Raw genomic sequence first — 14,284 nt, 5'->3', positions numbered from 1 at the left:
TGTTAATCTAGCTTCCTTGTCCGTCCCCCGCCACCTTCTCATCTTTGGTCTAGGATAAATGTTGACCGTAAGGTCTCACTTAGACAATTATTTAGAGAAGTACAGTACTCACAGGTGCTGTTATATATTTTATGAGCCCCTCTGTCTTTTGGCTGATAGATGACCACAGGAAGTGGTCTGAGTTCCCAGTTTAATGGATATACCAGGGTGACAGTCTCAGGGATTCCTCTAATCTCTATTGGTCCAGTAAGTCCGGCCTTTTTCAGGAATTTCAGTTTTGTTCTACATTTCTTCTCCCCCACCTTATCCAAGACCATCTACTGTGTCCCTGGTCAGAGTAGTGGTAGCTAGGAACCATCTAGTTCTTCTGGTCTCAAGATAGGTGAGGCCGTGGTTCATGTAGACTATTAGTCCTGTAGACTAGTTTCTTGAGTCTTTGGTTTCCTTCTTCTCTTTTGCTCCAGACAAGTAGAGACCAATAGTTGTATCTTAGATGGCCGCCTGCAAGCTTTTAAGACCCCAGATGCTACTCACCAAACTGGGATTTAAATCATTTTCATTTTGAGCTATGTTATGCCAGCTGACTGAGTTGCCCCACAAGACTATGGCCCTAAGCCCTCAAATTCAGTAAGCCAATTCTGAGAGGTGTGTGGTTATATCTAGGAAGTATCTCTAACTGTGTCCCCTCTGTGCTTTACTTTATATATGAATGTATATGCAGCACACACAAGCATGTACATACATCTGCCTACAGAAACATCAAAAATGTACACCACATATTCCTATGTGTTTACCTATACATACATAGCATACATACCTACCTATATAACCACACGTTTTTTGGTTGTTATTAGTGTTGCTGCAAAATTGTGTATGTTGTGGCTTTTACCAAAATCACCCCTTATTCCTGTGTACCTCTTAATGTCATCTTTTACCCTGGTCAAGCTGTGCTGACGTCACCCTTATTCGGTACTTCGTTTCCCATCATCAAAACTAACAAGTGTCTACTATCTAGAAAGTTAGCAATCTGTACTATTAAGAAGCACTACATGATTCTCATCTTCTGGGAAGTTTGAGGAAACCTAACCTAGACCTTCCAAACCTTCCGTAATTCTTGACTACGCCAATCTAATCTTCCTTCCAACTATCATCCATATATATACCCTGTCCGTGCAGAAAGCGCTATTCCTCATCTCAGTCATGCCTTGTTCGGTGGCTATATCATTCTCCCACCCGGCCCCCTAGCCCACAAGTCCACCCCTTCCTTGATATTTTAAGCTCTTCAAAATCTTTTGGCTATGTGAACCAATGCCTTCCAAATAACTCCAACAATCAAATACTATGTAGATTTCATTTGTCTTCTTTATCTTTGTTGCTAAGAAGCAAATACTACCTCCACTCACATAGGAGCAACAGAAAATCCCCGAGTAAGAATATATAAAGAATACAAATTAACACTGGTGTTAGCCTGTCTTAAATAGCAGTTACTCAGCCAAAATAAAAAATGGAAATCAGAGTATCTCTCGCTTCCATTACACTTCAGCACCGCTGGATGTGTTCTAACTATGAAGGTATGGGGGCGGGGGGGGGGGGGACAGTAGAAAAAATGTGGGCGTATGTTTTTCAAATCTACCCGAGCCTAGATTAGGTTCCTTCTGCTCTTGCCCTACGTCTTCCATCAACTGAAAAATTCCCGTTTCATGGCAGTGGGTTCAAACTGCCAACCTTTCAGTTAGTAGCCAAGCACTTAGCCACTGTGCCACCAGGCCCACCCCCATAATCTACAGCATTAAAATTAGCTGCTGATGAAGAAAATACTAAAATATAACTTCACCAACGAATCAGAAAATAGGTTAAGTTAGTCTCACAGAGCAGGAAAGCCAAAGACGAATCCCGAAACAATATTAGGCCAGTCCACTTACATACAAAGTGAGGCTCCCCAGAGACATCCAAGAGCAAATCTGGTTTTATACTTGGTTTCTAAAAATAATCAAATAAATTTCTGGTCTAATATGGATTATACTGGATCTTACGTTTCACCTATCTCAAAGTATCTTCTAAATTAGTTCAGCAAATAAAGAACTTAAGATATGACTAAACATCTAAGGTCTAAACTAATTAAGTCAGAACCTTAACAGATGAAGAGGGGGCCCGATGTGACTCTTCACCTGTTTGTAAAGCCTGTGTTTACTGAACTGCTATCACTACTACCAGTTTTACTCATCAAAAACCAAAGGGTTCCCGTTCACCTTTCACTCTGTAACGCTGATGACCCGGAGAATGAAGAAATAAAATCCTTCCCTTCGTTAAGGTCGCACGTAAAGGAGCCCTAAAGGCAGCAGCAGCTCTGTTGTTTGCTATCCTTTAGCCCTAACTGTAAACCCTTCCCAGTGTCTCAGGATGAACTGAATTTTAAAGTTAACCCTCTTCTCACATTTCTCTATTGAACATTTTTTTTAAACAAAGGTGTGTAAGTTACTATAATTAGCTCCACGTATTGCTTTTAGACATAACCACCAATCCCACTAACAAGACTGGTCTAGGAGGAAATTACGTTTCAAAGGAATTACAAAGCTTGAATATATCTAGAAAAAAAAATGCTTGTGTGGGATGTCTACTGCAGCTACTTAAAAATAACTTTAATAATTTTTAAAACAATTTAAGGGGTCAGAAACACAGCCTACCCTCCTTTCATTTTTTTTTTTAATGGCACATATATCCACATAAAATACTTTTTTAAATATTCATTAGAGTCCACATTTTCCCACTACGGGCTTAAATTCTTACACAATGGCCCAGTGAGACTGGAAAGAGCCTGGGCTTTCAAGGGGGAGGAAAAGAGATCAAGATCACTGATTGGTTATTACAAGGACAAAGGTTACCACTTAAGTACACACTGGCATTTAAAACTACTGTGTATACGTTTTAACGATTTCAAGACATAAGAAAATATAACCTGATTAAAAGACACCTGGCTAAAGGTTCCAGTCAGATTTCCAAAGAAAATAGGCTTATTACAAAACACAGTATCTTGCTACCTACAAACCTTTGGATAGAATTTCAACTACACCAAGTCAGCTTTTTTTTTATAGTCACAGAAAATGTCATTACGAAATACAATGACGGCTATGTAGATTTGCAATGCCCAAGGGCCCAACAAACGCAGTATGTTAGAATTATGCTGTTTACTATGTAAAAGATTAAAGAACTGAATCTAAACACCACAGGACTGCAGAGACGAGACCGAATGCCACTGACACAGAACAGCGTGCCGTTTGCTAGTAATAGTCAAATGCAAAAATACCTATGAAACAGCTACTGAGACCCTTAGCCTTAAGCTTTGTATGCTTCACTTTCAATCCAAAAATGTATGTAAACTGCAAAGCTTATTCATATAAAGATATTACTGATCACATACAAAAATGGAAGAAAAAGATCAAAAGCAGGTATACCCTTGTCCTTCCAGTTTTTCTTCTGCCCGTCCATCTCTCTCGAGTCAGGATCTGCCCGCCCTCCAGCTGCGGTTAGCAATTATGCATGCCAACAGAGAAGCTCGAAGTGCAAAGCTCGGCTCCCTGAGACATGAACCCCCGTTTCCTCAACTGCAGTCTGCAGTCTCCTCTGCTGCACGACTGCAGCAGGGCTGAAGTCACCTGACGTCCCCTGGGTGTGGACCTGTGACGCAGTGCAATCTGTAACTAGGCTACTAATACTCGGGCACTAATGCCTCCGTCCTATCTGCTTATTGTTCTAGTCATTCGCTTCTGCTCACAGCAAACGCTTCTGCTCACAGCAAACGCTTCTGCTCACAGCAAACGCTTCTGCTCACAGCAAACGCTTCTGCTCACAGCAAACGCTTCTGCTCACAGCAAACGCTTCTGCTCACAGCAAACGCTTCGGCTCCTACCAAGCGCTTCGGCTCCTACCAAGCGGAACTGCATTTGCAGGGGGAGGGGCAGGCCAGGGAGAGAAGGGAAAAGAGGGCAGTTCTTTCCAAAGAGCTACCACGGAATACAGTGGGAGGCACTTACAGCCATGTGCATTTCCGGTGTTTTTTTTTTTCCCCTTTTCCTTTTTGACAGATGGTTGGTCTCCAGTTTCACTTAAAGCTCAAAAAATCAAAGGTTACCCAATAAGATAAAAAAATGGACTGATCCAAAGACGGGTAAGAGTTTACATTTCAAGCCTGAGAAATGCTGAGTCTCTTCTTACTTTCTAAGTTTATGAAGGCTTGAGGCATTCAGCATCTTACACCCTTTATGAGGGTATGGAAGGAGAATCCCAAAGTCAGCTTACTAGCGTTTACAGAATATAAGCTACAAGAAAGTCTTATTCAATTTCGGCAACCTCATCTTCCTACCGTATATGTTTTCTCGTCTTTTACCATCATGAAAACCCAGAGCCCTAAAACACTTCTTAATCCTCACCTGTTCCAGCTCAATCTTTCAATAAATACTTACTAGACACCACCTCGAGTACTATTAATAAGCGCTTAGCTTTTTTTTTTTTTAGCTTGGGGAGAGACACTCATGGGCTAATTATATCATTTGCCTTTGGACAGTGACCTAAGAGCAAATTACAATTTTATTGTTAACTACAAAAACGAATCTCTAAGTATAGTATTTCTCAGTATTTTCTTCAACGTTATAGAACTGGCGTTCGTTCCAATATTGTGTTCACCAATGTCCCACAGCAGGCTCACCTAAATGTAGTGTCTAAGCAAGCAAAAAAGACAATAAACAACGACGAATCCGTTAAAATATTTAAAAATGTGGTATGACTAAAAGGATTATATGTACCGGATGTAACCAAAGTACATACTTTTAAAGATTTTATAGCTATATGGAAATAGGGATAATATTTTCCGGAACTTGCTGTAAAACTGTGAGGGCTACAAAAGACTGCAAAATCCTTTATATCAGAAGTGGTTTGAATTCCAACGACTCATTCCTTTCCCTATCCGCCTAACTCCAAACATAAATAAAGCAAAGCAATTTCTAAAGAGAGTCCAATATACTCAGCTCGAGAGTTAATATTTAACTTTAAACATTATTCATCAGACCCTTGCACAATCTGATATCTGAGGGCCCTGTCACTAAGTCATACCGTGGCTGAAAATGTCTTAGCTTTTCCACGCAACAGTGTGAAATCCCAAACTAGTCAGTAAGCACTGCATTTCCAAGATAGTATTTTCTAGTAACAAATTCCTTAAAACTGAAAGCCGACAAATACTTCAGCATTAGAATAAATCACTCAAAAAGAGCAACACTCTTTTCAAGCCAGGGATTATTACACCAACAGGAGAGAAAAAGGTTCTTGAAACAAGGTGTTTAGTATTTATACTATTCTCATCTTCTGTGATACTAGGTTTAACAATTAAAAACAAACAAAAAATAGCCTGAGAGTGGTCTGGAGTGAAACATACTGAATAGTCCCCCGGTAGATTCAACGGACAAAATGGAGCCCTGAGTTCGGTAAGCATTTCTAGCTCACATGGTTGTTGCGGCTGTGCGCCGGTAAGCCGATTCACGGAGATCTGCAGGACAGAGAATTGCCCCACAGAGTCCCCAAGGCTGTAACCTTCACAGAAGCAGACTGCCACATCCTTCTCCTGAGGCGCGGCTGTTGAGTCTGAACCGCTGAACCCTCCGTTGGCGGCCAAGTGCTCTGACCACTGCACCAGGCTCCTCTACCTTCCGTCGTCAGATCACAGCATTATCGGCGTCTGCCCGTGAGCCAATCTCGAACCATAGTGACCCCATGTGACAGTGCAGAACTGCCCCACAGGGCTTTCTAGGCTGTATCTTTATGGGATCAGATGAGCAGGCCTTTCTCCCTCGGAGTCACTGGGTGGGTTTGAACTGTTAACCTTTCAGGCAGCAGCCAAACGCTTAACTGTTGTGCTACCAAGGATCCTTCCCACCTCCTATCCCATTGCCAACTCACTGCCACAGAGTCAATTCCAACTCACAGCGACCCTACAGGACAGAGGAGAACTGACCCAGAGGGTTTCCAAGGCTGGAATCTTTATGGAAGCAGACTGCTGCATCTTTCTCCTACAGAGAGGCTGGTGGGCTCAAACCACTGACCTTTCAGTTAGCAGCTGAGCGCTTGGCCACTGCACCACCAGGGCTGCTACCTTACAAAGCAACATCTATATTCCTTAACTGGTATGGTCTGTGCAATTCAGGCTACTAGGTTCGTGTGGAAAACCAAGTCATGGAAATCAAGTGACATTTTACCCATTTCTTAAGGCATCTGTAAACCACAGACAGTTGTTTTACACTTGGTAAGCCAAGCAAGAAGTGCGGAAATTTGAAAATCTGATGGAAAGACAAATAAGTTAAAATTGTAACGCTGGGTGGGCTATGTCTGCTGTGAGCATAAAATGAGTGTACACAAAACACCTTTTGACAGTACCTGGCACAAAGCAGCCATTACGTAACTGTTAGTCATTCACTATTATTAATAATATGCTAAATATAGCCACCCCCACACAGGGAGATGAGCCGTGTAAGACACATCTAAGAAAGCTCACATACGAGGCCTCTCCGTTCCAGGCAGTAATTCCCACAGCGACTTAATTTCCCTTAAAAGCAAACGCTATCAATGATGAAAAGGCTTCCAAAGGAGGGGCCACAGAAGTTTTCTGTATTTGTAGTTTGGGTGGGTAAGTAAATAAAAGTACTGTCTGAATTCTAAATCCCGCTGCACGCTGTGTGTGAGGGGTGAGGGTCTCCTCTTCCTGAACTCAAAATCAGTAATGTTTTTAAATAAACTCTTCACAGTTTATGTTTGGCGGCTTCCCATTCTTCAGTGTCCCTCTCCCCAGGACTGTACCCCCAAGCATGACAAAGAGCAATGACCAAAAACCTCCCCAAGCATGCCCCTGACTCCTTTCCAAAGGGTACCATGCCCTAAAATCACCTGACTGCCTACATTTCTCTTCCCACATTCTCCAACCAAACCCTCATTTTCTTAGTGTACTCATCTCATCAGTAGGAAAATTATATTAAATCAATTCCTACTGAAGAATAAAAACATTTATCTTTCTCTTTAGCCCTCTCAAAAATAGTATGCGTGAGTGTGTGCGCGTGTATGCGTGCGGAGGCTGGTATCTATCCGACAGGACGGCAGAGGGGTGTGCGTACGTGCAGAGGCTGGTATCTACCCGACAGGACAGTAGACGGCAGAGAAAGGTACTGTGGAAGAGGGAGAGTGAAGCCTCAATCTGCCCCAGCCACTTCTCCTACGACTCCTTTTCTAACAATTTCCTTCTTCTGCTTCTGAATCCAAGGAAAACTCAAGTTTTTGTTTTGCTTTGTTTTCTTGACAATGTTTAGAGATGCAAGGGAAATAAGGTGGGAAAGAGGCCGCCATTCGGACTGGAGTGCTGCACTTGAGGCTGGGGGCTGATGCGCACTGTTCTTGACGGCTACAAGAATTATTTCTACTTTCTTGCAATAGAGAACAGGATTCTTTTTTTTTTTAGTAAAGAAATAATTATAGCCACACAGCAGTTTAAAACTTATTTCAAAATTTAATTATTCTGAAAATAAACCTATGTTTCATTTCTGGAAAGGGTGAAACAATTTAAAAGACCCACCATCTACTGTAACACGGGGCCCCTACGGACTGAGCTACATGGACTGAGCTACAGCACTTCTAACAGCTGAACTGAACCTAAAGGGATAGAGAAAGACGTTAGCCCAGAAAGTGAACAGTACTGGCGAAAATAGCAAAAAATAATGAACACTTAAAATTCTATAAACAATTCACATAATCTGCTAAAAATGAATACTAAAATCCTCTGGGGAAAAGAATGAAAGTGGCACTATTCGATCGGAACTAAATAATGCTAACTTCTTATTGTACAATATAAAACAAACATATAGATATTCCAAAAGATTTAAAAATATCTAAATTCAGAATTCAATAATTAATAGTCATTGGGCTCTGAATAGATCTTTTAAAACATTTAAATTTCCATTAAAGTACACAGACTTGAGGAAATCTCTATGGTCATGTCAGTGTTTTCATCATCAATAACGTGAGTCAATCATTTATAAAACTGTTCATCATTCGGTTGTGTGAAATAAATACCCGGAACTCACTGTCTCTTCCCAAACAAATCTCTTCCCTATGGTCAATTAGAGAGCACTGCACCGACCTTGTTTTCTATGTACGACAGCAGATGGCACCAACACCCAGCCTACAGTTGATTTCACAATCCACAGCGTCACTCCCGCAAAGACTGAGCTCTCAAGTCTCTGGCTCCTCCCTAGGATTACTGTCTGGCAGGAGGGAGCCAGATTAGACTTTGATGGGGAAAGAAAAACAACCCCACCACACCCTCACAACCAAAAAGGCATGTGGGATAGAATGATCACCAATCAGAATCCAAAATCAATTTTAACTAGATCAGAACTAAATGCAGAAATGAAACTATAAATAAGTCAATAAATTAAAAGTTACAGATTTTCCTAAGTGAAAATTGAAAACATCCACTAAAGTATGTTAAATAAAACTAAAGGCTTTCAGAAAACTGGGGAAGAACTGTTAACATGTGACCAAGAGTTAGAATCCTTTATATATAAAGAAGTCTCATAAAATTGGTCAGAAAAAGATGAAGACCTAAATTTAAAAATGGGCAGAGGGTATGAACAGGCAACTCATAAAAGAAATACAGTCAGTAAACATATGGAACATGTTTACATTCGCTAGTAATCAAAGATCAAAAGTGCAAGATACATTTTCACCTGTCAAACCAGTAAAGGTTTTAAAAACTACCAAGTGGAATTTGTCTGGAAGGATACCTGAGAAATAAGTCCTAACAGGTGACTCTGGGAAGGAACACTAGGTGGCCAGGCAACTGAGACAGAAGACTGTCACCATCACCATACTTTTAAAATTTTATGCAATATACATCTACTATCCATCCAAAAAATGGAATACCAAGTGTTGGAGATGGTACATAAATGGGTGCTTTCTTACACTTGTTATTGGGGTAAAATCAGTACAACTTTTCTGATGCTTAATTTGTATCTAAACTCTTAAAAATGCTCATACCTGTTGACCCAGGATTTCTACTTCTAGTAATTTATGGAAAAGAATAATTCAGATATGTAAAACATATTTAAATACGAAGGATTAACCACAGTATTCTTTGTAAATAAAAAACTGAGACCTATCTACAGGTCCAACAGCAGAACTGACCGGTCAAGTTATGATATATACATACCATGGGTCACCAGCATTAAAAATCATGCAAAAGAATAATGTTTAAAGAATATAATGGTTACAGATGAATTTTTTCCACCACTTCGCAAATTTGTACAATGAGCATAGATTACTTCAGATTGTTTCTGGATTTCTCTTTCCTAATGAGTTGCTACAATAGTTAATATCATCAAAAAAAAAGAGAAAAAAAAAAAAAGAGTAAAAGAGGCATAAGAGAAAAGGCATACATAACTATTTTCTAAAAAGAGAGTGCCCAAGGCATTGCTTAAACTTCCCAGTCATCCTTACTAAACCTTCAAAGGCACTGCCCCTTTCTTCCCTTAATTCTAAACTAACAGAACATAAACCTTCAAAGGCACTGCCCCTTTCTTCCCTTAATTCTAAACTAACAGAACATAATTTTAAGTACAGGCCAAGATCCCTGGCTTCAGCAAAATCAATGCAGCTGAGTACCTGCAATACCTGTGTGGCCTCATCTCCTAAAGGACTGCAGGACAAGTCTTGGGAGAGAGTGTTGAGGCGGGGTAGGGGACAGCGTTTAAAGGCTGGCATCCCTGCTCATCCCTGGTCTTCACCTACACTGTCACCACCACACTGCTCTACCCTTCCCTCCTAAGCATCTTACTGTGCTGTTTGAACCTGTCAGCTCCACTGTGAACCAGGTCCCCTAATCCTCAACCTCTTTACTGAACAACCCTTCCTATACCTCGGCTTTGCTAAACCCTGGCTCTCCTTGAGGACACTGCTTTCTCTGTGGAACCCTCAAAATGGAGGCTGTTTAATCCCCTGTACCCTACATACCTAGAGACAGGAGGCCAATGCCCTCCTTGTTGCTTCCAGACTATTGTTTCAGAGCCCTTGGATAAGTCTTGGCTAGTCACAGCCATGTTATTCTCTATCCTTCCTTGTTGCTTCCACCTACCACCCTGCCACCAGTTGCCTCGCTGCCCTTGACTAAAGACTCTCACCCTAGATCTCACGTTCCTCTCCATCTCAAGTCCTGCCATCATCAATGTTCACACAGAAGCACGATCCAACATCTTGGTCTCATAGTTTGCTGACCGCACTATCAAGTTTCACCCTACCCCGCTAACAATTTACATTTTTCAAATGTCTACTATTTAATATGCCTCACCTTAAAGGTTAAAAAGAAAATCCTTTTTCAAATCCATGCTCTCTCTCCTGCTAACACTCTTTCTCCATGTTCTCAGTTACATTTCTGAAGAGTCATCAACATTTAGTTGTCCATTTTTAGGGCCCATTCATTGCTCAATCCTACCCCTGCCCACTCACCTACTGATCCGCAAATCACCTTAAGCAGATCAGGTATGTGATCACCTACGGTACTGTAAATGCTCTTACAGCTATCAACCAACCCCTGCCCTCCTTGTTGAAAAACCCTCAAACCTTGTCTTAACCTCCCCAACATTCAATACCCTTCGCCATTCCTTCCACGCTTGAATTCTTCCTTTCTCTTGGGTCTCCCTAGCTGACACCAGAAGCTTTAATTGCTATCTCCAAGCCCATGACAAATACCCACATACAGCCAAGATCTCTCTGAAGAGCCTCATACATACAACATCCGTAACTTCTTGGATGTCCCATAGGTACCCCAAAACCAACATATTCAAAACTGAATTCTTTAACTTCTCTCCTCAAACCCACTTTACTCTCAGGTTCCCTATCTCAGTTTCTCATACTGCCATCCATGAGTTTGCACATGCCAGGAACATGGGTTTCCTGGAGTTATCTTTGACACCTCCTCTTATCCTTCATTTCCATATCCACTCGGAAACCAAGTCCTATGTCTCCATATTCACCCCACTGCCTTAATGTTCAAAATCTCCTCTATCTGCCATGACAACAACAATCTCTAACAAGGTCTCTCTGCCACTAGTGCTACCATCTCCGATACATAACAACCCAAGTATATTCAGTGAACACACAGTAATCACTACATGTTTTTATAAAAACACATGGCTCAATGAGAATGCTAAATAAAAAACAAATGTGCAAATCCCTGAAGCAGATCAGGTATGTGGGAAAGGTAGAGTCAAAAGAAAAATGAGAACCAGTACTTTTCAGAAGAATTCATAATAACATACCTAAATTTACATTTTCTGAATGTCTACTACTCAACATGCCTAAACTTAAAGGTATCACTGGAAAAATACACAGCTATATTAAAATATTAGAAAAATGTTACAGAAATATTCCTTTTTTAATTAAAAATGAGATAATTTCTGGTAAAAAAAATAAAACATCTGAAAATGTTTTAATACTTCTTGCTCTTTATACCATCAAGAAATGGTTAAGCCAAAAAAAAAAAAAAGTAAAGAAAGAAAAAAGAAGCTGATTCTAATTTTAAAATATTTTCTAGCTCCATGGTACAACATAAAAGTCACCAATGAAAAATTAAGAGCAAGGGGGTAAGGTAGGAAAAGCACTGAAACCTTCAAAAGGGACGGTGGAAAAGAATTCCTATCAATGCACTACAGTGGACACTATAAATGTAACGTATTACACAAAACATAGTGAAGTGGTCCATGATAAGCCAAAAGGTGGTTAGAAATCACAAAACAGAATATGGGTTGATTACCTGAAGTTTTACTCAGCTCTGCTGAAAATATAGCAGTGGGTGATCTCTTCTCCTTCTCTGTGCGGGAAGGAAGTTTTTTCTCAGCTTCTTTCACAAGAACTTTGGGTCTGACTACACTGCCTATCTCTGGTTGGACGGCCAAAGCAGAAACGTCGGGAAGCTGTGAGGGCACCTCTGATGTATCAGACCTATCTTTGGAGAACTCGTCTGAGACACGGATTTTATCTTCACCTTTAGGTTGTATATTCTTGAGAGAAAGGTCATGGGGCAATTCTGAGCAAGGCAATGGCCCAGCTCCATCCCGGACGTTAGCAATTTCACTTTCATGGGATCTTTCTAGGTCAGTGTATTCTCTTGCCATTGGAGGAGGGACATCAGTTTTAGGACTGACAAATGTAGGGAACTCATCTATGATCTCAATTGGAGATGAATCGGAAAATGTCTCACTTTCTCTTAACTCTGCTTCCTTAGAAACAAGCAAGCCATCGTCTGAGTAAACGGTGGTATCGAGCTCTTCCATCTGCAGAGGAATCTTCTCCTTTTTGGTCAATGTTGAAACTTCATCAGGTGGTAAGGTATCTCTTGTAGCATCTAAATTGGGCTGAAAAGACTCTAAATACGGCTTCCCCCCCTCGAGTGGTGAAGCACTAAGCTCCTCCTTACTGCCACGTTCTGTCACTGATTCAGGCGGCGTTTCAGTGAGGCTTTCTCTCGCAAGCATCACGGCTTCATCCTGCTTTTGAGGAACTTCAGGTATAGAGTCATCGCTAAATAAGTCAACGGGCTCAGAATCGGGAGAGGAGTCGTCGAGGAGCTCAGAATGACCGGGCACCGGCTGTGCCGTTTTCGCTATCTCTGAGTAACTAGGGAAACCGGGAGTTGGTTCAGCAGAGAGCTTCGTTCCCTTAATTAAATCGCACGCGATGGAGATGTAAGGAGCTTCTGTTTCTTGAACAGCTGCACTGGGACTCTCGGGCTCTTTTACTTCTTCCTTTATTCCGGGTACCTTTTTAAGGGGTACATTCATGGCCTCTTCGTATGGTGGAGGGTTTTCATGCTCACGTTTTGTGCTTTCATAACTAACCGAACGAGGAGCTTCTAATGGTGAACTGGGCTGCACCGCAGAAGCGCCAGCACCAGGAACAACAGAATTTAATGGTGCTTCCATAACAATGTCAGGCAAAACCGGAGAAGGAGTGGCATCGGATTCCTCAAATGAGGGGCAAAGCTGCGTGGCAGGGCACAGTGACTCCTGCACAGCTTCTGATGTTTGGACCAAGTCCATTTTTGTCTCATAAGCCATCTTCGTACCTACAGCTTCACTCACTTCACTTTCACATGCTTCCTGTACTAAATCTGGGGTGCGACCCTCAGGCATACTTGCCACTGCTTTCCCAGTCGCCTTTGACAAGCTATCCGTCGTGACATAATCTGTCTCAGAACCCTGTGCTGCTACAAGGAAAGGGTTTGACATTTTGATGTTAGTGATCTTCTCTGTCACAATTTGGGCCTTTTTTTCCTCTATCTTTTTTTCGTCTGTCTTATTTTCTGAAGTATGGTCTTCCAACAAAGGAAAGATATTTGTTGCGATGCCCTTGGTCGCTCCTGGGCTAAACGGAGCACACGTGATGTATGCTTCTGACCCCTCTTTCATAGCTTCTGGAGTACCAGGAAAGGAAGCCTCGCCATTACTGCCTTCACTATCTTTCTCAGCATTTGTTTGCTCAAGGCTATCTCCAAAACATTTCATATCCACTTTACTTTCCAACTTGCTCTCTATCTTAACCCCAGCAGCCACCAAACTACTATCTTCATCATCCCTACCTCTCATTTCCCACACTCGCTCAAATGGTTTGAACTCTGCATACTCCTCCCTCATTGGAGTTCCTTTCAAACCTACTGCAAGGCCTGTTTTACTGCTATCCTTTGTTTGTTCTGGAGACAAAACTTTGTCCTCTTTAACCGATTCAGCGCTGGCTACAGGTAGCTCTGGTTGATTCTGAAGGACATTATTACTAACTAAATCCTCCTCTTCTTTATTCTTCAGGATTATCTCTTCCCTAGGGTTTGCTACTGGTATGGCAGACTCTGCTCCTGGAGGGCCACGGAACGAGGGTCCCATTTCTGAGTATTCCAGTTCTGAAGCCTCTGTGAAATCTCTATCTACAAATGGATTTTTTGCCTTCTCTAAGAACTCTTTAGAAGCTTCACTTGAAGTTTCTTGTAGTATTCCTTCGGTGGGTAATACTGCTGATAAATTACCAAGATATTCATGTTCTTTAAAAGCAGCAGCAGCTGAGAGAGGAGACAGAGAAGGAAGAGAAGCAGCAGTTTCAAGCAGGACAGATGGGAAATCCTCTTGGCCAGCCGAAACAGTGTTACCTGGCTGCTCCTTCAAGTCCATAATTTTTTCTGTGACCATGGACAGAAAGGAAAGTTAGAGAG

General features: G+C 41.5%; 1 protein-coding gene across 4 annotated transcripts in view; it reads right to left on the bottom strand.

Annotated features, from left to right (window-relative positions):
* Window positions 1-14,284, bottom strand: part of RTN4 (reticulon 4) — a 72,247-nt gene that overhangs the window by 35,169 nt on the left and 22,794 nt on the right. Inside the window, exon 3 of one of the 4 annotated variants that reach the window (XM_049870664.1) lies at window positions 11,840-14,251. The exons of 2 other annotated variants lie outside the window; for them this stretch is intronic. In XM_049870664.1, the coding sequence (XP_049726621.1) occupies window positions 11,840-14,251 (2,412 nt within the window). Of the gene's footprint in view, window positions 1-3,452; window positions 4,784-11,839; window positions 14,252-14,284 lie in introns of those variants that run through there. One more of the 4 variants, XM_049870663.1, reaches the window with a different exon arrangement.

Source organism: Elephas maximus, chromosome 26, assembly GCF_024166365.1.
Source record: "Elephas maximus indicus isolate mEleMax1 chromosome 26, mEleMax1 primary haplotype, whole genome shotgun sequence".
In the NCBI taxonomy this organism is placed as follows: Eukaryota; Metazoa; Chordata; class Mammalia; order Proboscidea; family Elephantidae; genus Elephas; species Elephas maximus.
The sequence above is the reverse complement of the archived record's forward strand: the minus strand, read 5'-3'. Positions and strand labels throughout refer to the sequence as shown.